Source organism: Dermacentor albipictus, chromosome 3 (assembly GCF_038994185.2).
Source record: "Dermacentor albipictus isolate Rhodes 1998 colony chromosome 3, USDA_Dalb.pri_finalv2, whole genome shotgun sequence".
Taxonomy (NCBI): Eukaryota; Metazoa; Arthropoda; class Arachnida; order Ixodida; family Ixodidae; genus Dermacentor; species Dermacentor albipictus.
Genome location: NC_091823.1, coordinates 103474683 through 103499104, shown reverse-complemented (window position 1 = coordinate 103499104; position 24422 = coordinate 103474683). Strand labels below are relative to the sequence as shown.

General features: G+C 46.9%; 1 protein-coding gene across 1 annotated transcript; it reads left to right on the top strand.

The window, feature by feature from the left end:
- Positions 1–7928: 7928 nt before the first annotated feature.
- On the top strand, positions 7929–17689 carry LOC139057500 (uncharacterized). The gene is made up of 5 exons (XM_070535861.1): positions 7929–9287; positions 9822–9922; positions 10060–10178; positions 17283–17422; positions 17562–17689. Exons 1-4 carry the CDS (start codon positions 8623–8625, stop codon positions 17412–17414), a joined length of 1017 nt encoding a protein of 338 aa, XP_070391962.1. The 5' UTR covers positions 7929–8622; the 3' UTR covers positions 17415–17422; positions 17562–17689.
- Positions 17690–24422: the final 6733 nt, after the last annotated feature.

The window sequence follows — 24422 nt, the reverse complement described above, 5'->3', positions numbered from 1 at the left end:
ACCCAGACAAGGCAGCAATAATTCAGATGACTGATGAAAAGGGAGTGATATATAAGCATTTTTACATGGCGTGGCAGGTACCTAAGGGAGAACCAGGCCAACTATATATGAAAGTTTAGTGACAAGTGATAATACGTGGCTATTCCATTACATATCGTAGTCGAGAATGATCTCTAGGCTCTTAACTGAGCTCACTAGTTCAATTTTCTCCGAATTAAGTGTGATGTCAGCAGGCAGCGTAGCGTTTTTGTTCTTGGCTTCGAATAATGTGGATTTAGTTTTAGTAGTGTTAGTTATGCGTCCCCTCTGGCCTCGCACGTTAGTAGAAAGGGAAGCGCTGCAGTTTCTTGAATGCTTCTCAGGGAAGTCACGGATAATTACAGCTGTCAAGTTGCTAAGATGGCCACGACCAGGGAGCTCCAGAGGGCATTTTGCTCATTCGACGCGGTGGGGTGATAACGAGTTTCTCCCGTCGCCTTTCCCCTCTTCTCGCGGCTGTCGCCTATATACACGCTCTGAATCCTCTCCCGGCGCGGTGCGCGCCACCAGCCTACAACAGCAGCAGCAGCAGTGGGATGGTGTGTAAGGAAGAGGTAAAGAAACCATTGCATACAAGGAAGAGGTCTGGACACCGACCAAAAATGGTTTAAAAGAGTTATTTACGTTTCGGCTCCCCCACGGGAGCCTTGTTCACTCAGTGATCACTTGCTGGCCGTACGCCTGTCGCAAATGGATGAAGTTGAGAGTATGACGGAAGCCCGTCTGGTCGGGATGATGCATACTTAAAAGGAAAAGGTCTGGACACCGCCTTTTAAGCATGCATCATTCCGACCAGACGGGCTTCCATCACACTCTCAACTTCACCGACTTCATCCAGAAGCATACAAGTTCATGAGTGCCCTGTTTGCAATTATTTCATGCCACCTGGCAATGTCTCACCCCATCTGAACAAAATGAGCCACTTGTTAAAAAAAATCATTTTTCGCAAGCTTGACGGCTCTTTTAAGCGCCCTTCAGTAGCCCACAAATAAATTTCGGTTATATACTGACAATTGTCACGTACCCTCTAAGGAGTGTTATACTACAATAATTTTTCACGTTAGTTCCTTCATAGCAGAGACAGAATTATATTAAGTGCCGCCAACCCATAATCTCAGGATGCGAGCGTTTCAGCCAACATAGACACTCTGACCACTTGATCCCCCTCTAGCCTCCGCAAGCGAAATTCCTTCCCTCCAATCTACCACACCGCACCATATGAGAATCGCGTGACGATTAAGTCGCGGGCCCCGCCTTCCTTTTTTGTTTCCCTTTCTCTCGGGTTTTTTGTTGAGTGGCCCACTTCCAGCGACGGTCTCGCGCGCGAGCTGTTTGGTTTATTTCGTTTCGCTCAGCGGACGATTTTTGCGCGCACGGCAACACCTTATTAGCGGTACAAGTAAGTCGGGCTTAATCGCTCATACAACCAGGCGGCTACAGCAGTAGAGCAGCAGCTTCCAGGTTTATTTTATGCGGTATAAGTCAGTGCCACAGCCACGAGCACTGAGGCAGACGCGAGAGGATGAAAGAGGGTGGCGCTGGAACACGATAGAAAATTAGAAGGAAGCAAGCGCCCGAAATGGACGTATACATCTTTCTCACTACAGCACGACGTAAAACCGAAACACGCAGACCTTCGGTTTGTATGTTTTAATATTTCCCTAAAAATGAATCTGTCTATTGAAGCAACAGTTTAAACGAATAACTGATGTTGCCTCAATTAAATGTCGAAGTCACGTGTGAATGTGAGTGACGTCACAGCAATGACATGCATGTAGCCACGCGGCCCCCGCGAGGCTAAGGGCAAACAGCGTTTCGCTTGAAATTTAAGCTTTGTGCGCGGCGCGAAGGGATCAGACACGGTCGTTAGCGCGCATTGTATGCAGTGAGCTTGTCAGCTCAAAATGGCCAGACCTCGTGAGGGGCGCTTCAACGAGGCCTTCAAAATCACTTTTCTTGCTAAGGGGATGAGGGGCAAGCAAAACAAATTGCTCGTCGCATCTCAAACCAGCTCCGAACTCGGCTTGTCCGCGTGACGAAAAGTCCGGCGCCACAAGTTATCGTATGATATCCCCTACGACAAGTTCACCTTCCTGACCAGTTTTCCTATGGGGAGCCGGCCTATGACGAATGGCCGCGTGACAAGTGGGCCTAGACCCGCAAAGTGCCCGTGGAAGCCAAGACTAACTGATCACACAATCACATCGTAGATGAGGCGTCCCGAATGTCCTACACCAATGCCTGCTGCACTTCAAAAGAAGTTGAAATCATTGAACATTTTCGTAAATGCAAGGATTGAAAGAAACATTCACCTTGCTGACAAGGCGCAAAAACAACATGCCCGTGCGCTCCCAAATTTTATATCTGCGCCGTTCTGGCCTGGAGTTGCAAGCATGAAAGGCATTTTTCAAGACGGCAGTGACTGAGAGCCGCAGCAGGCCCCGAGAATTATGCGCTACGAAAGCGGTTTTTTACTTTTATGCGTGCGTCCCACGTGTATTAATTGTCGTGCATGTTCCATGAGTCTTGTGTATCATTTCAGTTATCATCGCTATCACAGGGGTAATAACATGCTGTGGGCCTTCCACCAGGTATTAACCTCTCCAATTTAATTCAAGAGCGATCACTATCTCCCTTCGCTAATCTAAACCACAAAAGAATTCGAATTTCTTGAAAGTGATGGACATATCTGCAACATCTTGGGCGTTATTGTTGGCTATGACGTTGGCAGAGCTTGGCGAGCGGACGTTTTTCGAAAGAAACGTATAAGACCAGCGTGTGTCCCGTGTTAGTCTTTTTCATGTATGACACCGCTTCGCTTTAGCCAGGACAGTCATATCAGGGAAACTTCCATGCACACAGAGGTGCGTTTTACGCACACCAACCGCTTTCTTTCGTAGCTTCAAAATACTTATTGACTTATAGCAAATCCCGCGCATTGGTCGAGCCTGCCTCTGTCGATCTGTGCTGCGCAAAGCATCTGAACTAACATGATGGAGAGAATGAGAAAACTGGGCACTTAAACATTGCGAGCAGTAAATTACTTTTTAGCCGTCGTGGTGGCTTTGCAGCACGAAGTCGAGGGATAGAATCGTGGCTGGGGCGGCCACATTGTGATGCGGGCGAAATGGGAAAACTCCCAGGTACCGCGAATTGGGTCGACGTAGAAGAATCAGAAATGGTCAAAATAATCCGGAGTCGCCCCCTCCACCCTGTCTCCAATAAGATGTGCCTGAGAAAAGCCCAGAATTTGATTTAGATATTACTTTTGAAGGAGTGGACGAAAAACTCGTACATCATCCTTTGCCGACCGGCAGTTCATGGACACCATGGCTGGCGTGCGATATTGTTTATTTCGCTGTGTGTTTTTTTTTTTCAAAGCGGCTTCCCGTCGTCCCTATACCGCGTTATCCAGATACGCTATCGAACGGTGTGTATGAATGAACGTGCGATGCCGAGCAAGTTTTAACGTGTGTGTGTGTGAAAACTTTTATTGTACTGAGGTCCGGAGGCTCGACTTCTCAAGCCAAGGCGGGCCGCTCCCACGTTGGCACTGTCAGACCAAGCCTTTCAGCGACATCATGGGCCCTCTGGACTGCCCTTAGTTGGTCCTGAAACAATGGGCTTTGAATCCTTTTCTCCCACTGTGTCCATTCTTCAACGAGGTTGGGGAGAGTCGCGGGACACCCCGCCAGCATATGTCTGATTCCAATGATGCCATTACAATCATTGCATTCCATCTTAATCTCCCTCTCTGGATATATTTTATTAATGGTGTACGGTGTGGGATATGTACCCGTTTGCAATAAGCGCAGTGAGACTGCCTGAGCCCTGTTCAGTTTTGAATGTGGCAATGGGAATTGTCTGCGTCCTAAATAGTAATGTTTGGTAACATCATTGTATGTTAATAAATGATCTCTGGATTCCTTCGCTTGATGGTGAACGGCTCGGTTGTGACTGTCACGGTTAGCAAGTCCTCGTGCCAAGTCATGAGCAACCTCACTGAGGTTTACCCGAGTCTCGTCCACTTTCCCCATATGCGCAGGAAACCATCGGATTTCAGTTGTCATAATCACAATGTTTTAAAAAAGTTTAGCTGCAACTCCAGCTACGTAGCCTTTATCAAAACACTTTACAGCGGTTTTCGAATCACTGTAAATGAAGGCCCACTTATTACTCCTAATGGCTAGAGCAATTGCCGCTTGTTCCGCCACCGTGGGGTCCTTGGTAAAAATTGTGAGAGCGTCTTGCACCTTCCCTTGATAATTTGAGACAATGGCCGTATAGGCTTCTTTACCGTTCACCCAGGCGGCATCAAACTATTAACGTGCCAGTCTGTGTATAAGTTAATGGCGAAGAACGAGATGAGGAGATCTTTATTTCCTGAAAACAAGGACACTCGGAACCAGTAAATCTCCACCACATTGCTCGGGAATAAATTTGTGCCTATGGCAAGCGTTGCATCGGAAACGGAACGTTACTGGCGCCTCACCTTGTCGTTTTTAATCGCACTGTTTGCCATACGAAATGTAACGGTCAATAAAAGCGTGCCGTCGTTCATCGACAAGAAGCAGCGTAAGCTCCCTGTGGGACCAATGATGGATAAATAATTTCGATTCAATTTATTTGATGGAAAACTTCGCGGAATGAATAATGGGTAAAAAACGGAATCAACCGCTTGACGAGACCACTGCCCCAATCAACCTTTCGTAGAGTCTGTGGGTTGGTCTGTCCGTATATCCGTACACCTCTAAGCACTTTTTCTCTCGTAGTCTTTTAGGCCCCTGAACGCAGCCACAGCAGCTGGTCAGCATCCGCCACACACGGCCGGCTATGGCTCACTTGCATGCGTTGGTTGTGCATCCATGTGCTCTTCATCCATTGTCAGACATAAAAAGATTTCGTACACCGACACCAGGACAGGGAGCGTTCCGGACATCTTGACAGTGCGTTCGCTATAGTCGGCACATCTCGGCCGCTATCGCAGTTTCTTTAAGCAATTTGACTCTATCCCAGAAGAAGAAGTATTTTAATGATTGGGAAATGTAGAGAGGTCGGCCGGATAATGGAGCATATTATATGATGATTCCTATTATAGCAATGATTCTATTTCATTTATATTGCTTATTTCGATCCGCCCGCATTATCACCACGATCGGCCAGTCTTCGGTGGTGCAGATGACAAAAAAAAAAGGAGTTCACTTGTTGACAGAGTTGATGCCGCGATGTAGTACAAATGATGTTGACTAACCACTTTCACAGTCGAGAGTCGTGCTTGTCTGAAATTTCTTCTGTCTCGATTCGAGGTCACCATGATGAAATTGCGGCCTTTCCCGAACATGGGAAGAGCGGCTCCAAAAAGTGTGAGTGAGAGGTCTTCGCATACGCTAGGAGTTGCGCGCGCGACTTGTAGCTGCCTCTTTATAGAGGCTCGCCAAACACCGCCCAGTTCGGAGAACTTCAGAAAAATGTCTCTCTCTTTTTTTCCCTTAATTTGAACATGGAAAATCACCCATTGGATTTAAACATAATGAAAAGGGGCAAAAGTCGTATCCATAAAAAAATCCAAGGCTATCTCTACATCCTTCAGAAAAATGAGTTTCGCAAATCGGGGCTTACCTTCCCAAAAAATAGAGTTGGCAGTAGATGGTATAACTACAAAACGAGACAGGTTTCATTAAAGCTACGAAACAACTAGCACTATACCAAATATTTCGGGATGATAATATTTAGGTTTTCCGGATTTTTGATTTCTTTTAATCGCCTGTTGCAGTTGACATAGTTGCAGTCCTTGAGCTGGATTAATCAGAGAGGCGGGCATAGTCGCTGCTGAAAGCGAAACACATAATCTGCTAATTTTAAGAAATCATAAGTTAGCTTCTTAATTAATAACAGAACGGTATATATTTGCATTTCACAGATTGCATCAAGGCGTATCCATTTGGAATAAATTTCCATAATGACACCAGTTTTGAGATATGCGCCATCAAGCTCGCAGTGAGAATTCACTGTTGTCTGACTTTTTAACGAAACGCACGTCTACGCGTTGAAAAATAGAGTAACTAGAACGCGCATGTATTGTGTCCCACACTTTGGGGAATTATATATCGAAACTGGTGTCATCCTGGAGATACAAGTGGATATGCCTTGTAAATTCGCCGGCTACGATTCCTAAATCGCACTACATGCCGTAAATATTTATGAAGTTTATTAGTGAACTTGTGTTAATTATTCTAACATGTGTGTTTTTATGTCTCCTTCCAGTAATGTCCGCCTCTTCGACTAATCCAGCTGAAGGACAGGAATTACGTTATCTGCAACAGGCATTATGTTAAAACATTCCGGAACGCTTAGACATGATAACCCCGTATATGCGGCATCTAGGATACATACCATGCCTATACAGATACCTCTAGTTTAACACAATCGTCTACTTCAGCAAGAGTTATACCGTACTTCAATAACGAACAATCCTCTCGTGCAACTTCGTCAACAATTATATAACGGCTTAACTATTCGCTATCTTATGCGCGATATTATTTATAACTTCCTTAACAGAGGCGCGAAAGAGGATAGTTTACATCTCCTTCCAGGATTAGAACGACAGAAAGCTGAGCTAGTTGGTAAGGATTCATCATGCAAAAAAGAGGTGAGGCGTGCAGACAGGACACAAGAGAGGAGAAGTGGACAACACGAACGCCGACTATCAACTGAATGGAGCACAGAGGCGAAAGAGAAAGAAGACACAATACTAATCTGCGCAAGCTCGATCAGGAATGGTAACACCACGTGTCAGTCGGGTACACGTGCCGGTCTACGTGAGAGATAACTGTTAAGGCACTTAATCTCTTCCTTGTGTAAAGTAATCGAAGGCTTACTCACGCATGCACTTCCGCCATTATAGATATATGCCAGGCCTCTACCATAAGACGCGTATTTTCATTCTTATGCCTGTGCAATATCGCGCATTCATCTATCTCTGACATGCAGTTACAATCTCGGCAATGTAGCGAAAGATTAGAACGCGATCCACTGGTTAACGACCTTTTATGTTCCATTAGCCTCTGATTGATACACCGTCCCGTTTGCCCTACGTAGAACTGGCCACAGCTAAGGGGAATATTATAAACCACACCCATACGACAGTCAGTAAAACTGTTGTTCTTATTTTGCTTCTGGACAAATATCTGTTCGTTTTTTGCCTTTTACCTGCTTCTTTTTCCTCAGTACGGCAGCGCATATTTTATCTAGCTTATTGGGAGCAGTGAAAGTAACATTAACATCATATCTACTTGCAACATTTTTAAGCCTGTGCGACGCTGAATGAATATACGGAATAGCCACTACTTTTTTTTGCTATTAATTACTGCTTTCTGTAATCGCGTATACGTCCCCCTCGAAACCGACTTCTTTAAGCGCTCAGCCGCAGTGGCCACTGATACACTAGGATAACCTGCTTCATTAAAACTGGCGCTCATTTTGTGCATGCAGGATCTGGTCGAGAAAAGACTTAAGGCGCGACATGGCAATTCCGTTTTTTACTACTTTGGAATGCTTGGATTGAAAGTTTAGCAACGGCTTCGAAGATCGTGCATGGGGAGTACTTCAAGCAAACATGATTTTGTTCGAAGACCAAGAAAATGTCAAGCACCAGCGCAGAAGACTCGTTCTTCTGACCTCGTCTTGTTATCCACGACTTCGGTTACACTTGTATTGTTCACCCTTTTTTTCTTTATTTTATCTTTTCTTTACGACTTATTTTTTTCCCGCCCCCTCTATTGTATGGGAGAAGCAAGCGAAGGGTGGTGAGGCCTCGTTAATTCACTGCGCCGGTTCTAACCACTTTCTCCCTCCCCTCACCCTCCTCTCTTCCAGTCTAGCTAACCTAGTCGAGTATCTAGCTTCCCTCTGGCCTTACACATTCGTAAAAAGGCAGGCGCTGCTTTTGCGAGAGATCACGGTGATTTGCAGCTGTCAAACGCTAAGGTGCCATACCATCTCGCCCGGGGAGCTCGAGATGGTAAATTGGCACATTGGACACGGTGTAAAGTGTCAGAAGCGTTTCTCTCGTCTCCTTTATTCTTTGCCATCCATGCACTTTCCGAGAATATGCACCCGCTGAACCACTATGACTCAGTTTGCAATACAGCAGGCCATCGACCTTGAAGTGTCCTTTCCCGCCGGTCATACGTCCTTCAAAAAAGAAAGGGGGGAGGGGGGGTACATGTTCGTCCAGTATGTCAGAACAAAGGAAAAATTCGAGACAAGTTTTTCGGCCACCTGCGGTTCGAGGGAGAGGAGAAAATCGTAGAACGAGGACACGCCTATGTTGAAAAGCCAACTAAGCTATACACCAATGGGCACCAATTGAAATCGAACCCGTGAGTGGGCACGTGCCAAATACTTTCAAAGCCGTCAACATAGCAAAAAAAAGCAAAGCCCATGCCTTCTGCAGTAGCCCACTTCCCGAGCACGCCATAAAACAAGTCGCTGCACAGCAAACGGCAGCTGCTCGACCATCGGAGACCTACTGAAGTCGCGCTCCCTACGATACACTCCGCCAACTCCACTTGTGCCTCGAGGATGGCGTCTTCGGGCCGTGCTTCTACCTCCGCTGCTGCTGGGCTCGACCCTAGTCTGTACGGCTACGCCATGCTTATGGGAATCGGTGGCAAGCTGTCGACGAGCAGCAGCGACGATAGCAGCAGCGATGAAAGCAGCAGTAGCAGCGCTTCCAGCAGTGACAGCGGAAACAGCGACGTCGCGTCGGCCGGCCCGTCCCAGTCAAAGGACGTCAAAAGCGTGCCGTCCACTTCCAGCGCCGCAGCCGTCGTCGTTGGGAGCGAGCCACTGGCCGGCCCGTCCCAGTCGAAGGACATCGAAAGCGTGCACCCGTCCACCTCAGGCACCACAGCCGTCTTCGTTAGGAGCGAGCGACCGGGCGGAGCGTCCCAGTCAAGGGACATCGAAAGCGTGCCGTCTACCTCCGGCACCGCAGCCGTCGTCGTTAGGAGCGAGCCACAGATCTGGATTCAGCCAAACCTCGTCCGTCCGGCGGACTTTCCTAGTGACCACCCGGACCAAGTTCACGACTGGAGCGATTGGCCCCAGTTCCCTCCCAAGAAGAAGGTGGATCCACAGCGGGCGATCGTGGAGAGACTGCCGGCCATGCTTCCCCATGTCATCCTCGTCAACCAGCACGAGTTCCTGCTGCATAGGATAGAACTGCTGATACACACACAGGGCAGGCGAGTGTTTTTTACAGCCGACGCGGTTACGCGCCATTGTGCAAGGGGCCGATCCCAAAACGGTTCGCTTTCAGAAGCGTTGAAATACCCTACTCCACAGGTTAGCATGCTGGCTTCTGTTGTTGGCATGAGCTTTCCGAACATACATTAGCGTTCCTGCCGAGAAGCCTCACCTTCCACATCGTGGTGTACATGTTGGTCTGAAAAAAAGACAGTGGACAGTAATGACACGAACGATAATCACCGTCTCAATTTGAGAAGGTATCCCTGCAGTTTACACCGATTCAGCAGTGTTGAGGACAAGCTTATTGGGTAACCCATGTTCATGGCAACAGGCAACGCGTAATTCAGATTCTAGGAACAATCGCCTATGCACGACCCAGGCATATTGCTGTCTGTTCATGTCTTTCTCAGCATGGCATCGTGCAATCATCGTGTTATAGCTGCTCGTTTCGAGACGTGCTTGCGTATTCATCGCGTGATAATGGTGTTCGTCAAAAATAACCGTGCCTCGACTATCTCCCTCGCATGCAGGTTCATGAAGCCAGCGCCTGAGTTTCGGATTACAAACTTGGTGGATAAGTGGCAGTACACGGTCTGGCTCACCTTCACGGATTACACTGGGCGCCAATGCGGTAAGTGTGAGCGAGACGCTATCGTCGTCGGCCTTATCGCCGCCTCCCGAGAGAGGCGTTTTTCTTTACATTTTTGTGTTTGTCTGTTTGTGTCGAAGTGAATTTAAGCCCTAAAGTGTATCCTTGGACTTGCGCAGTTGGTCAGTACTGCCACCCGGATTCACCGCGGCCCGGTTTCTGGTTGTACGGCCGGGTGCTGTCGTTTTCCAAGCTCAAGCTCTTCTCCAACGAGAAAAACATCCCGAACCCGCCTCCGGTAAGAGTTCGTTCACCGCTTCCACATTTTAGTCGCGATTGCTAGTTGGGTCGCCGTTCGTAAGGTGCACAATACTTGGCGAGTTTGAAGAAGCGTACGCTTTGCACTAACACCCTGGTCAGAAGGCTCTGGGTTTTACCAAGCTCTAGTGCCGTAAATGTTCAGTCTAGTGGAGTGTGCTATCGCTCAAAGCTGGCCCGGTGACATTTGTGGAATCCGTGAGCAAGACATGACGGCGTGGGTGCTACAAGTCGTACTGTCCTGTACGATTTTTTGTTAGCCCAGGGAGGAACGGGGTCTTACAATTATACTCGTCGCTACCTGGGGGAGGAGGCTATTCTACAAGTGGCCACCTAGTCGACATTTCCATTTCGTCTGCTGCTGAATTGGCTGCAGCCGCCTGTTTCCTTCTGACGCGCACTCCAGCCCAGCTAAGCAGAACTTTAGCAGTGGACGAAATCGACATGTGCATTTGTTGGACCCTTACAGAATACTCCCGTTCTCGCTTCCTGATTTCTGGCTGGTCACTACGTCTTGTTTAAAAAAAAAAATGCGGCACACATGACCAAATGCCCCAAGGAGAAGAAACTCTGATTACGGTCATTTTCGCTGTTATAGAAGCAGTATTCAAGAATACGAATTCTTTGTCGGTGATAGCAACCGATCGCTGACTTATGCATCTTTAAGCACGCCTTATTGCATGGAACGCTTCTGTATTTTGACGAGTTCGTTTATTTTTACTCGAAAACAAAATATCAGTGTCAAAAACTACCGGTTCACAATGACATAAGTTGCACTGGTTAGACAAGTGCGAACGATTTTCTTTCACATTCGCACTTGTCTAACCAGTGCAACCTATGTCATTGTGAACCGGTTCGCTGAACCGTATGTCATTGTGAACCGTCCTGTACATCGTCCTCAACCTGTACAGCCAGAGTAGGAAAGAGCAAACAATGAGTTCATGATCAGACAATATTTACCAGACATTAAGTAATTGCGAACGCTGTGAAAACGAAGTATTTTTATGCTTCGTGTTTATAGGAACTTCAAGCGAACAGCATGACGCGGCATAGCTAAAGTATGCAAGAAAATCGTTCTTAAAACATTTCACGTCGTTACTGCTCGCGCAATAATAACCTGCCAAAATGCGGCGTAAGAAACTGAAGTAAAAGAACATCAAAATAATATGTTTATGAAGAATGATAGAAAAGAACGTATATTCTAATATAATTTGGAGACAGATGAAACTTCAACGCAGTGCTGTCTTGAGGAACAGTTGTTCGCTATTTGTGCCGTGTGCAGTTTAAAACACGGACGGTGCCAATATTAAATCACCTCACACGACACTGCATCGCAGCTGGCAGAGAAGCTGCAGAAACGTTCACATCACGGAACGAAGAAAGCACTGTGGGCTTCGCAAACACGTTGCTGGTCGGCTTGCAACGATGAATTATCCACAACACAGCATAAGCATAAACAGCAGCAAAAATAGCTAGATTGCTGCTACAATGTGCGACGAAACACCTACATCGTTCCGACCGTACCATGCCAGCGTCGCAAAGGAACCGATGGCGATTCTTCGTGATTTGGGAAAGTACGCTTAATTCTGCAGCACAGAATTAAGCGCACGTTTCTTCTCCCAAATCACGAAGAATTGCCATCAGTTCCTATGCGAAGCTGGCGTGGTACGGTCGATTGCGACGGGCTCTTGCTTTGCCTCGACTCGGACCATGTCAAATTTGTGCGCATGCGCGAGATAGGCAGGTGTCATTCTTTCCATCCATCCTCTTCGCCTTGACCGCCGCAGAACTGAAGCCCCTTTTTACGCCGAAATATTCCCCCCTCCCTCCCGCCTTGGGATGGTATGACTCACACTTAGACATTCGTCGCCTCTCGGTGAAAAATGCGGCCGGCTCTTTTGTGCGCACTCCTTTCTGGGAACTGCACTTCGAGGAATGTACATACCTCGTGGCAGAGGTTGAAAAAATAACACCTGACAAGACAGCCGGCTCAATTTTGTTGTGCATTTAGGGACTGTATATTTTTATATTTCGAGGCAAATATTGTTCTGAAAACCGGCTTTTTTTTTCTCCAAATGTAATAAACATAGAAAAATAATGTCGTATTAAATAAATTATGTGGTTATCCTATTTTGCGCAAGAACATCCTTTAGCGCTTGTCGCTTTCAAAGACAAAATTTTGCTCCAAGGCGCCCAGCGCAAAATAATGCTGAAGCCTATTGTAGCAATATTTTTATAGTCAAATACATGTCCGAAGCGTGGCGGCTATGACGTTAGCAGTTTTCAGGCGCCCGAAGCACGGCAGAATCATGGCCTTTGATATCCTGGCTCTTGGTATCTGGAATGCCATAATTACGGATGTCATGGTGACCGCTTGTTGGAGCTCAAAATTTTGTCGCCGTGTTGTGAAGCGAAATCACCGAATATTAGGAGTGCGTAATTATTTATTTTCAATCTGTTTTCACACACAGCAAGCTATCATCGCCGTAAAGCAGATCAGTTAGCATAGTTACTTTGCCTTCACTTAGGTGCAACGTCGTATTAGTTACCTTTAACGTGCAGAAGCCGTCGGTAGGAGGCAGGGACGAAAGCGTGCGAATAGGGACGCGCACAAAGCTACATTTCTTTTTTATACGGTAAGGGTAATTTCATTTTTTTTTTCACAGAAACGTCTTACCTGCCCAGAGTCCAGGTTTTTCTTTCTGTTCTACCTGTGCGCTTACTCAGGTCGACACTCGCGCTCGCTCAGCAGCCGCTGTATATTGCAGCCGTCTGGATATTTGAGCGGCAACGTTCCAGCACCGTGTTACCATGAGTTCCGGCTCTTTTTCTTCTTTTTAACAAATAGCGTGACGATACTGTGCATACACGTCCCAACTTAGAGCGTGCTATTTATATCGCGGAGTGCACTGAACTGATTACCTCGTTGCAAAGCTAATTGGCGGCCTTGCAATAGCAGTGCGGGTCAAGGGCCGATTTACGCTCGAGCTCCACGCCGCACCACCCGCCTGCCCGTACCACGCATGTGGCGGGGTGAGAATTTGCGCATTTCGCAGACTGGTACGCACATTTCGGTTTACACTGCATGTGCGAGCCCAGCGTATACCGAAATTTGTAAACCGGTGGGCGAAGTGCGCAGTTTTCTGCACGACCGCACGCGTCACGGCTCAAGCGTAAATCGGCTTTTAGTTAACCAGCCCCAAGGTCGGGATAAAGCTGTGCGACTGGTGCGCGGCCTGCACAGTACTCCGCTATCACACCGGTCAGGTGGTGTAGCGCAAACAAATTTCTCGGAGTGTGCTGACGTCACCGCACGCTCACGTAGTCCCGCAGAACCTTTATAATGGTTAGTTCTAACAGTTTACGAACATATTTCTTTAAACATTTTAGTAGCACTCTGTCAATTCGCTACCGACTTGGATTGGGGCTACGATTTAAAACAAAGAGCTTGATTCCTGAGTATGTCACATATCGGCATTAATGCGTGTTACAAAACATTCTGAAACTCTCAAGTTACTTCCAATTCTTAATATTTCTCTGCAAAAAGTACGAGCTGTGGACATACTGAGGATACATGTCCTTCAGAAAAAAAAATATTTTCATGATGTATTGTAAAGCATTCTTTACACAAAAGTAACGAGCCTTTTGACGCAGTGCTAAAGTTTTTATATAGACAAAAGCTAGAAGACATGTTGACGGGGAACTTAAAATATTCTGTGTGAAAAAGTATGAAGAAAATCTTTTAACGGCTTATTTAAAATATTCTTTATACAAAAGTAATAAGGAAGTCTTTTGACTGTGTATTAAAAGTATTCTTTATACAAAAGTAAGAAAGAAGCATTTTGACAGTGTATGAACAAATGTTACCAGAATGTAAATGTAAATAGACTCAATAAAGTAAATAGAAAGTTGGTAGATGTTCTAAATAATGTTAACAGGCATTTTTGTAAGGCTTACTCGCACTGCCCACGGACGCGTAATTGTACTGTTTAATCTTCACCGTCCATAGAAGCCTTCTTTTTCGATGTCTCGAACGTGAAAATAATCGCCAGCCATTTGTCGAAGTATTAGAGAACCGCAGCGCGCAGCACCTAGTAATCTTCTTCGTGATTTGGGAGAGGGAAAGTACGCTCAATTCTGCAGCCCATATGGGAGCACGGTGCAGCGTACTGGGGGTGGGGGCGGGGGATGAAAGATGAGGGGATAGAGGGGGGAAAGGGAGAGTAGGCTTCAGGCAGCGTACGTCAGCATCATGTGGTGGCCGTTGAAAGTGAGATGGAAAAAGCCGGGCGGCGCAGAAACGATCCGTTCAAAGAATGCGGCCACCCTGCACGGAGCGGGGCAGGAGGCGCGCATTGAGGCACCCAGCCTTATATTTAGCTCGGGCCCAACTCCGACGCGGCCTGTTCAACGCAAAAAAAAAAAAAAAACGTTTTTCTGAGATCACTCATGGACCGATTTTAATGAAATTCAATGCATCCGAGTGATTCGCACTTTCCAGCGCCTATAGGTGGCGCAGAGAACGTTTCAATATGGCGGGGATAGAGGTGATGAGGCGAGACGAAAGCGTGCGCACCTGCAGATGCAGGTGGCCTACGAGCCTCTGGTATCTCCAAGCGCGGTCCTTGACCTTTCCAAGGACACGCAGCGATGCGATGTCGAAGGAGAGGCTCCGTTTAACGCTGGCCATATAATATGGCGGGGAATACGAGAGACGACAAGCGCGGCTGTCCAGGCCAAGTGACTGCGTACAGACAAGCGCGCCGTAAGAGGCCCGCCGCATACTATCAAAGTTAGTCTGCGATGTAACCGGCGCCGCAAAGATTACTATTTCTCCTTACGTTTTGTAATTTATACGCGATGTACGAGAATTGACACCAATCACTTAATCGGCAACGTTCGGATGTAAAGAAAGCGCAGTACCCCCCTAGCCGCTATGTGTGCATTCAAGACGAGATACATGGCTCCATGCACCAGCTTAGTTGCGGAATGCTTGTCAAAAAGGCCACATGACACGGAAACATTTCAGTAGTGTCGATTTACAATATGTGAGCGGGACGGTGAGTGTGCCAGCGCGCCCGGTTTCCAGAGCTATGAGCGCTTTCGCGTGCTGTCGGGAAACTCGCACGCGCAGTCATCAACAACCGCTTTAAGTATACGCAGTCCGGGCCCTTGTTTCGCGCAATATTGTCATAGGAGAGATGCTTTAAGACCAAACAGAACAAATAAAAAATCAGAAACGCCTGCGCACGACCTTAGATCGGTGCACGCCTTTCGCCACGCCCCCCCCCCCTTCCCTCAAAAAAAAAAAAAATGAAGCGAATGCTTTGTGCATTGACGGCCTGCTTCATTCCCACACAGAACGACTAAGAACAGTTGCGGAATACGTTACCTAGTTTGCAATGATCGCGACGCAGCGTCAGGCACCGTCGCAGAGTATTTACCGAAACAGCGCGAGTGCAGGTAGAAAATTTCATAAACGGTGGCACTTCCGTACTTAAATTTACATGGGAATCTGTGGAAACGGATTCCCATGTAATCCGAAACAATGAAATCCGAAACAACATGCTTTACTCAATTATGACTCAATGAAAAAATACACAATTGCATTCTGCTCAATGAACCCTTGTCCTTAAGTAGAGAGAGAAAGCGATGAGTACTACCGACAGCATGGCACCGGCAGGTTCAATGTGTATGCAACCTTAGCTTGTTTCAGGATGGCCTGCATTGTCATTTGCTTCACCAGTGGAACACTGAAATGCCTCTATGTTTGCGTTTGATTCATTCTGTACAGGGTTTGTGCAGTGTGGCTTGATAGCACGAAGTTGTGGGTTTGACTAAACTCTGGTAACAACTAGCGAGTGGTATACAAAAAAAAAAATTGAATCCCCATGCTTTCGGAGCCTGTTGAGAGTGCAGGAGGTGCCAGGCCAGTTTTGTGCCGAACTAATTCATGAAGTGTTTGGTGCCGTTCACACTATTGTGCATGGCGAACGCTATCGGTTCACTGAATGCAGTTTAAACTGCTTTACTTACAGGTAAGTGGGCACTCCACTCGGGTTGAGTAGGCTGCCCAGTCGCACACTAAAATATTGGTGCTTCAAGCAGGCTGGATTTTGATTTTACAGCGAAGCTGTTAGCCTCTAGTTGGTCACCATTTTTCATGTTCGCATCTATCGTCAAAATTTTGGACCCATCCTGGCGACAGTACTAAGACAAGAGCAGTGGCCCCTACCCCAGTGTGGTACAAGCTTCAATCAGTTAGCAAAACGAAGTGAACAGTGCGTACATTCTCTGTAATCGCTCATGCAACGTATAGAGAACAGTATATATTTCAATAAAGAACAAGCGCAAAGCAATCATCGAAACCACATAATTGATGAGGCGGTCCTGACAACAATGCGATGCACGTGGTGCTCCCTGCATACATTTCCCGGTAACGATTATTGCTGCGCAAGCTGCCACAGTGATGGCAACATGCAACGTGAGGAGCGACGTTCCTAGCATTTCGTATGTAAAAGAACCAGCCTAACAAATGACTTCAATGTTGTTGCAGCACCGCTATAGGGGGCAGCGTACCCGCCGTGGTTGCTCAGTGGCTATGGTGTTGGGCTGCTGAGCACGAGGTCGCGGGATCGAATCCCGGCCACGGCGGCCGCATTTCGATGGGGGCGAAATGCGAAAACACCCGTGTGCTTTGATTTAGGTGCACGTTAAAGAACCCCAGGTGGTCAAAATTTCCGGAGTCCTCCACTACGGCGTGCCTCATAATCAGAAAGTGGTTTTGGCACGTAAAACCCCAAATATTATTATATTATAGGGGCAGCGTGCTGTCACAATTACCATTACTCTCAAGCAATAAAGCATCGCATAACCCCCTTAGCAGTAGCAGTGTTGGTTTTCAACACCTTTGCTGGACCTCTACTTTCGCAAGGCTGGGATGGAGAGTAAATTTGTTTGTAAATATGTATGTCATAAGAATAACGAAAAATGAGAATGCAGTCTGTTCCCTAGACCAACGCCTTCCCTTCCCCACTCCAAACTAAAAGCTCAACACCAGAAACTGCCCTCCTTTGTCTTGCAGATCAGTCTGAGGAGTTCCCGCACTTACCGTATCCAAGTGAATGTTGGGATTGTGGACGATTACGGACACATCGTCAGCGCATCGGTCGTGCGGCAATCTGTTGGTGACCGCTTCATTGCCGTCGCAACCTGAAATTCTAGGTGGGTGTCGTGTTTTGCATGATAGCTGTTTACTTTCCAAATCTGTGCATTCCACTGTCCTCTTCTCTCTTTTTCCTCCTGCAGCTGATGAAACCACGTTCCGTATTTTATTTTCATTTTCCTTTTTTTTTGCTTCTAGTCTCAAGCCTCGAGTCAAGAAAACGTTCAAGACTGAGTCACATTAAGCAAAGCCTCCCTCTGATGCTGTGAGCTCAGTGCATGGTATTTTACCAAACAGACGATGCTTCTTTCTGCTGAAAACTATGGTTTGCTTTAAAAAAGTGGTTTTTACAATAGATGTACTTATGCAAATTTCACTTGCACGAATTTGTTATGACCATAACCGGAAATTGCAATGTCTTGTACACTTACCTGACCAGGTTATCATGGTACACTTAAGAAAGAAATAGTGATTTGTTTTCACATGAAAAAATAAAATTTCTTGCATGCACTTCCCATTGCTCCAAGCCTCATTTTCTCATGTCAAGCATCTGGCGCGTGCAGAAGCACCCGTAGTATCACGACACACAGCCTCCGAATTCGGAAACAAGGTTTCAAGGTAAGTGGGAGGGATTAGGTCACAACCTATGGGCCGTTCTGGTTTTCATTCTAATGCCCATGACAAGCTTCAGCGAGTTAGACCCAAGTAAATAGTCGCCTACTGAATTGAATTTCAAGTAGGAAAAGAAACACGGCAAACGCTCACCACGTGGTGGTGACGAGGGACATTTAGTGGCGACTGCCGTGCTCCCTCTCCTTGTCTCGGTAGCGGTCCCTTTGGCGGCTCCTGTCTCTGTAGTCCCGCTCACGACCGGTCACGCCTATAGACTTCTCTTGGCGTGACGATCGCTCTTGTGACCGGTCTCTCTCTCTCAAGCGCGGACGGTCCTTACTCCTGCGCAATTGCAAAACACGCTACAGGTGCACATGAGAAATGCGCTCGCGAAATCACAACGTGCAATAATTTTCATTCAGTTAAGAGGAAATAAAAGCGGTGCACCTACACATGATGCTGAGTAGGTTCTATGTGCCGTGTACTCTCGGCTAGAAAAGTTTACAAGAGAGGGATCCGACCGCATCTATGGAGCCCGTACATATTGCAATACAACGCCATACTGCAACACCACAGATTGAACAGACGATATACCCACCTCCACGCAAGACCTCTCACGTGGAGATGCCGTAACGTGTCGACAATTACAAACCAATACACACCTCTATTTAAGCAGAGTACATGCAACACTCCCAACTCTACAGTCATACAAATGTCCCCTTTGTGACACTTACGCCTCCCTATATCACACCACATGGGCGTGCCCCAACGTGAAGGCAGCCCCACAAATACCCAACTCCACACACGAGCAGTGGGAGGCCGTGCTTAGTTCGGACCCTCGTAACCAGCAGCAACTGGTGTGGCGGGCCCGGGAGACAGCAGGAGCCGCCGGAGCCGTGCAATAAGGGCGCCTCCCGCACAAGCAGAAATACAACTGCTTGTCCTTTCCTTTTTTTAAAGAAAATAAATGTTTCTCCTCCTCCTGCTCACCGAAAGAAGTTTACCAGTAAAATCGTGCAACATCTTTACACACGCAGATAACTTCTGTTCATTCGACCTTTACGGAACTGAACAAATGAAGTGATGCAGCAAGCTTAATTTAACAGGATGCAGAAAAAACTAAAGCCCAAGAACTGTTGATTTATTCATCAGTGATTGGACAATTCTAACTTGCACCCACTTTCCATGTTCAAAGTAGAAATCTAATGTGCACCCATTTTTTTTAGCGAGAAAAGCGTAGCATGCCTCCTGTTTTGGCAATATGAAAAGACGAAATCTGCAAACTCTACCTTCAGAGAATAGAAATTTATACTTAACGTCCATCATTAGGTGTTACTCAATCTTAATTGCTACAAACCACAACACGTGTTTCATACAGACCATTGTGTTGATATTCTACGCTTGTGAAACGACTTTGCAACAAACACAAACATCTTTAGAATGAGATTTTGCAATCAAAGACAAAGTAGCACGTCATCATTGTCGTCGTCATACGTGAGAATGATAACCGCTGCCATCGCCTGCCGTTTTGCATTGTATCCGATTGCATCACGTGCAGGCAATATTCAGACCAATCTTCAAACGCACAGAGAGGGAGAGAGAGAGATCCGAATCGAGGAAACACCGTAACCATTTGATGCGCTCTATCGTTTTTGCTTTAAAGTCCTACTAGGGAAGGCTGACAATAGGCATTTCTGGTGAATGATGATGTGTGTTCAAGCCATTCACCGTTTCGTAAGCTGCCGCTAAAGGTGGTTGCTATTGGCACTACCTTCGAGGTCAGGCGCGTGCATGTTTACCAGTTTACCACTCAAGTTGGAATTATTCAGCGAAGGCCAATTTTGAGATCGAAATAACTTGTCTAGGCCAACGAAAAAGCACTGATGCTGGCTGGAACCTTCGGTCGGGATTAAACTAACTGAAAAATCAAATTAATAGAATTCTCTTAACGGTCTACATGACCGATCGCAATGGTAACGAGATGCCAGTAAAGGCAACAGTGAGAAAAGTGCACATTTCGTCAATTCCGAAAGCGTGTGCGTAAATAGGACCAAACTATAGATGATGATAGGAACGCAGGCTGTGTTAGGGCCACGACGACAGACGTTATGCAGCTTTAAAGGTCGTTAATCTAACCTGCACACGCAAAAGCGGCTCATCGGTGCCAACTGAACTAACATATTAGCGGCACGCATTCCGCAGCGGTTTGGAGGCTGTTCCCAAAGCGGCCAATTAACAGTGAATGTATGTCACGGCCACACTGCCTAGACTATTAGGCCTACTCGGCGCTGCTTCATCGGGCATCGGCGACTAAAGTTACTGTTCGGTGTTGAATTGACACAGATGCATAGGCAACAGCTGCTCGACATTCAGAAAGCGGACAAACAGGGTCGCCAGATTGGGCTATTAATAGCCAAATTGGGCTACTTTTTGTCCGAGTTCGCGTCAGAATTTTCCTTTTGGCTATGTGGCTATTTTTTGGGCTACATCTATTTCCTGTGTAAAAAAAAAGTAATTTGCATGTTCTATGTAAAGAACACATATGCTTGTCAAAAGGTCAAGGATAGCGGCCTTTTGATAATTATAATTATGAAAGCTGGCTTCAGTAATCACGTCTCCATCCGTGAACTAACGCTACCCGCGCGCGCACCAGCGAACATAAACTGCTGCTGTCTCCACATGTGAGCTTTCGGCGTGCTACGTTTTAAGCATGAGATGCTTCTAGCTCCCGGCGCCAGAACGGAGAGCGAACACCGAGCTGAACCTAACCAAAATTTGCCGAATTTTCTGCTTGCCGCGTGGCGCGCATACGTGGCAATTCGCTCGGACTCTTCCTGCCCAAATTGCCCCTGCTCCAACGCCAACGTGGAACATATCCTCTTCCGTTGCCCCACAGCCACCACAGCCATGCGTTCCCTACACAACTCCAAACCCTCCTCCTGTCTTTTCTATCACTACTACCCGTACCAAATGTCGCCGCCGAACGAGTGTTCAGCCAGGTCTCGCTCATTAAAACCGACCTTCTAAATGTATTGTCGAACGAGGCATTGGCAGCGCTCCTCCACGTGAAGTTTGGCCTGGCCAGGAACGGAGGCTGCTGCAAAGATTTTGAACCGGGCCAAGAATTTTTGTCCCGTTTCAGCTCTGACATTTTGTACGGAACAAGCAGTTCCACTTCGCCATAAGCTCGTGATGCTTGATCCTATTGACACTGGTACTTGTTTATGTTCATCGAGTTACCACGTTTCAGCGCCTAACAACTTTTATCGCACAGCGCAGGACGCGCCTTCATGTATCGGAAGTTTCTGGAATGTTATCGATGGTTCCATCTGCTGTCTATCACCGAACCTTGCGTAATCTGATTGCATGTACGCGCGACGCCTATAGTATAGAATTTTATGCAAGACACGTGGGTCCCAGCTATTAGTCTGGAACATTCGACGACTGATGTATAAAAGCCGACGCCCTTGCAAGGTCGATTCAAATAGGTCGCGAAGCTTCGGGCGAAAAGCGGTTCAGTACAGATTGTCACCGACATCAGCATGGCGGGTTATGGGAGCAGCGATTGAAGTGCGACTATGTTTGGAGGGAACAAGCATGGGAAAAGAAAAACGCGTTTTTTAATTCAAACGAGACGCAGTTAGATTCATTCAACGAAAATAAAATTTCTAGTCAATTTTGTATATTCGTGATGAGTTAAGAAAATACGTTTAATTTTATTATTATTAATAAATGCATTTCTTCTCAGCGCCCATCGCTACAGGGGGCGTTGACACCACTATCACTCGCAGTGCAATGCACGTCTTGAAATGCGCAGAAAGGCGCAATCGTATCACCTGTTGAAATACGCCCCCCTCACAATTTGTGCTTTCTTGCTTGTCGACGTTTGTCTGAATTTGGTTACGCGGGTAGCTTCATTGCTTCTTAATCTGTTCAGTCAAAAGTAGTGAGTTACGACCGCCAGATAATTGTGTAGTTGTTGTCGTGCGACTGCGCTGGCCGACGGGCTTGGCATCCGACAATAGGATCAGCACTCTACACCTAAAGCTTTCGTTGGCCTCCAAAGAAAGTATGTTCTGTGCAGGGATGCGATTTGGACAACCGTACGGCTGGCCTTTTCCTGCATCGCTTTCCACGCTGAAAGCTCGAAACGCCCATCAAGTCGAATGGCGGGGCATATGAATATACAGCCCCAAAGGAACAACAACAAAACAAATTTCGCGCCTCCGAAAACAAAATGACGTCCCTTCTGCTTTTAACGGACATGACCTCACGATAAGCCACATGGCGGGAACAGTAACATGGAAAAGCACAGGACAAAATCTAGGCAGCGACCACTTTATTATTTCGCTCACGCTAGGAAAAGGCGTCAAAACACGCCTCATCAAACAACCGAAATTAACGGAGTGGGATAAATTCAGAGAGATAAGAAAGGAGGCCTCACTGCCGGACGATATCTACAATATCGACGAGTGGACACACCTCCTTAAAACGCATATAGAGGAAGCGACTACAACCATAGAGGATGACGACGCACCCTCAGCACTAGACAGCAAATTGCTGAACATGTGGAGCAGAAAGAGTAATCTGGAGAAAAGACTCAAGGCACAAAGATGGAACAGGAATATCCGGCGCGAACTAGCCAGACTCAACAAAAACATAGAAACATATGCGATTAAGCTCAACGAGCAAAATTGGTACAGCAAGTGCGATGAGATGGAAACCAATATGAGTCTCTCCAAAACATGGAGCCTTCTCAGACATCTAATCGACCCTAGTAAATCAAAAATGCAAGCTAGTACAAACCAGGTGAGAGCGAGGCATGGCTTTGTTGGCACAGATGACGAGCTCATTAGCGAGCTCCAAGAAACATATCTTGGAAAAGCAGAGAGCGAGGTGTTTAGGGACTACGAGGGACCTCCCAATCCAGATCTCGATGCTCCCATCACCACGACAGAGGTTAGAGCAGAGATTAATAACCTCAGAAAGAGATCAGCCCCCGGCCCGGACGAGATAACAAACACAGCTCTTAGGAATCTAGACGATGAGTCTATCATTGCATTAACCAAATTTATGAACCAGGTGTGGGAGAAAGGAGAACTCCGAAAAACATGGAAACAGGCGGACGTAGTCTTTATTCCCAAGCCAGGCAAAGTACCCGGCTTGAACAACATGCGACCAATCTCCCTCACCTCGTGTGTAGGGAAATTGATGGAGCATGTTGTTCAAACGAGGCTGACCAGGTACATGGAGGAGAATGATCTCCGGCCGCATGAAATGGTTGGATTCAGGCCAGGGCTCAGTACACAAGATGTCATGCTCAGACTTAAGCATGATACCCTAAACCGATACGACTCAACTGACACCAGGGCGATCCTAGGTCTCGACCTCACCAAGGCATTTGACAACGTTAGCCATAAGGCTATCTTCGTAGGCCTCGAAGAGGTAGGTGTGGGACACAGGGTATATGCATACGTCAAAGACTTTCTGTCACAGAGGGAGGCGAATATAAAATTTCTGGATGTAAAATCCCCTCCCATCACACTTGGGAGCAAGGGAACCCCGCAAGGGTCTGTGCTCTCGCCCTTCCTATTCAACAAAGCGATGAGGGGTCTCCCAGCGGAACTCAATAAGATTAAATCGATTAAATTTAGCATGTACGCGGATGATATCAACATCTGGGTTAACAGTGGGAGTGACGCAGCCATCGAGCTTAAACTACAGATAGCGGCGAATATGGTGGAAGAGTACGCGGTCAGCAGAGGCTTGGCGTGCTCGCCACAGAAATCGGAGCTGTTAATCATTGAGCCAAAACATCAATAAAGGAGACACGCTGGAAGCAGCAGACCCATCACTATTTTCGTAAACGGAAATGAGGTTCCCAAGGTGGAGGAAATAAGAATTCTGGGCATGTATATCCAGAGAAATGGATGCAACCTCACGACAATCAAAAAGCTAGAAGGATACGCGGCGCAGGTAACGGGGATCTTTAGGAGAATTTCACTGAAAAGCAGGGGCCTCAAAGAGAACAGCCTCCTCAGACTCATGCAAGCCTTCATTACCAGCCGTATAGCATATGCCACACCGTATCTTGTGTTTAGACGAGAAGAAAAGGATAAAATAGATGCGATCATTAGGAAGAGCGTTAAGAGAGCCCTATGGCTCCCAGACTCGACCTCGACAGACCTCATCCTCAAAATGGGGGTACACAACACGCTAGTTGAACTCACTGAGGCAGTACGAGTGTCTCAGTTGGAAAGATTAGGCCAGTCTAAAACAGGGAGAAAAATCATGGAATGGGTAGGAATTCAATGTGACAGGGGTGCCCCGACTGACAAGAAAGACATTCCGTTGGACGTGCGTAAGCGCTTCCGAATCGCGCCCCTACCTAAAAATATGCATCCTATCTACAACAAAGAGAGGAGAGCTCACAGGGCTAAGGCTCTC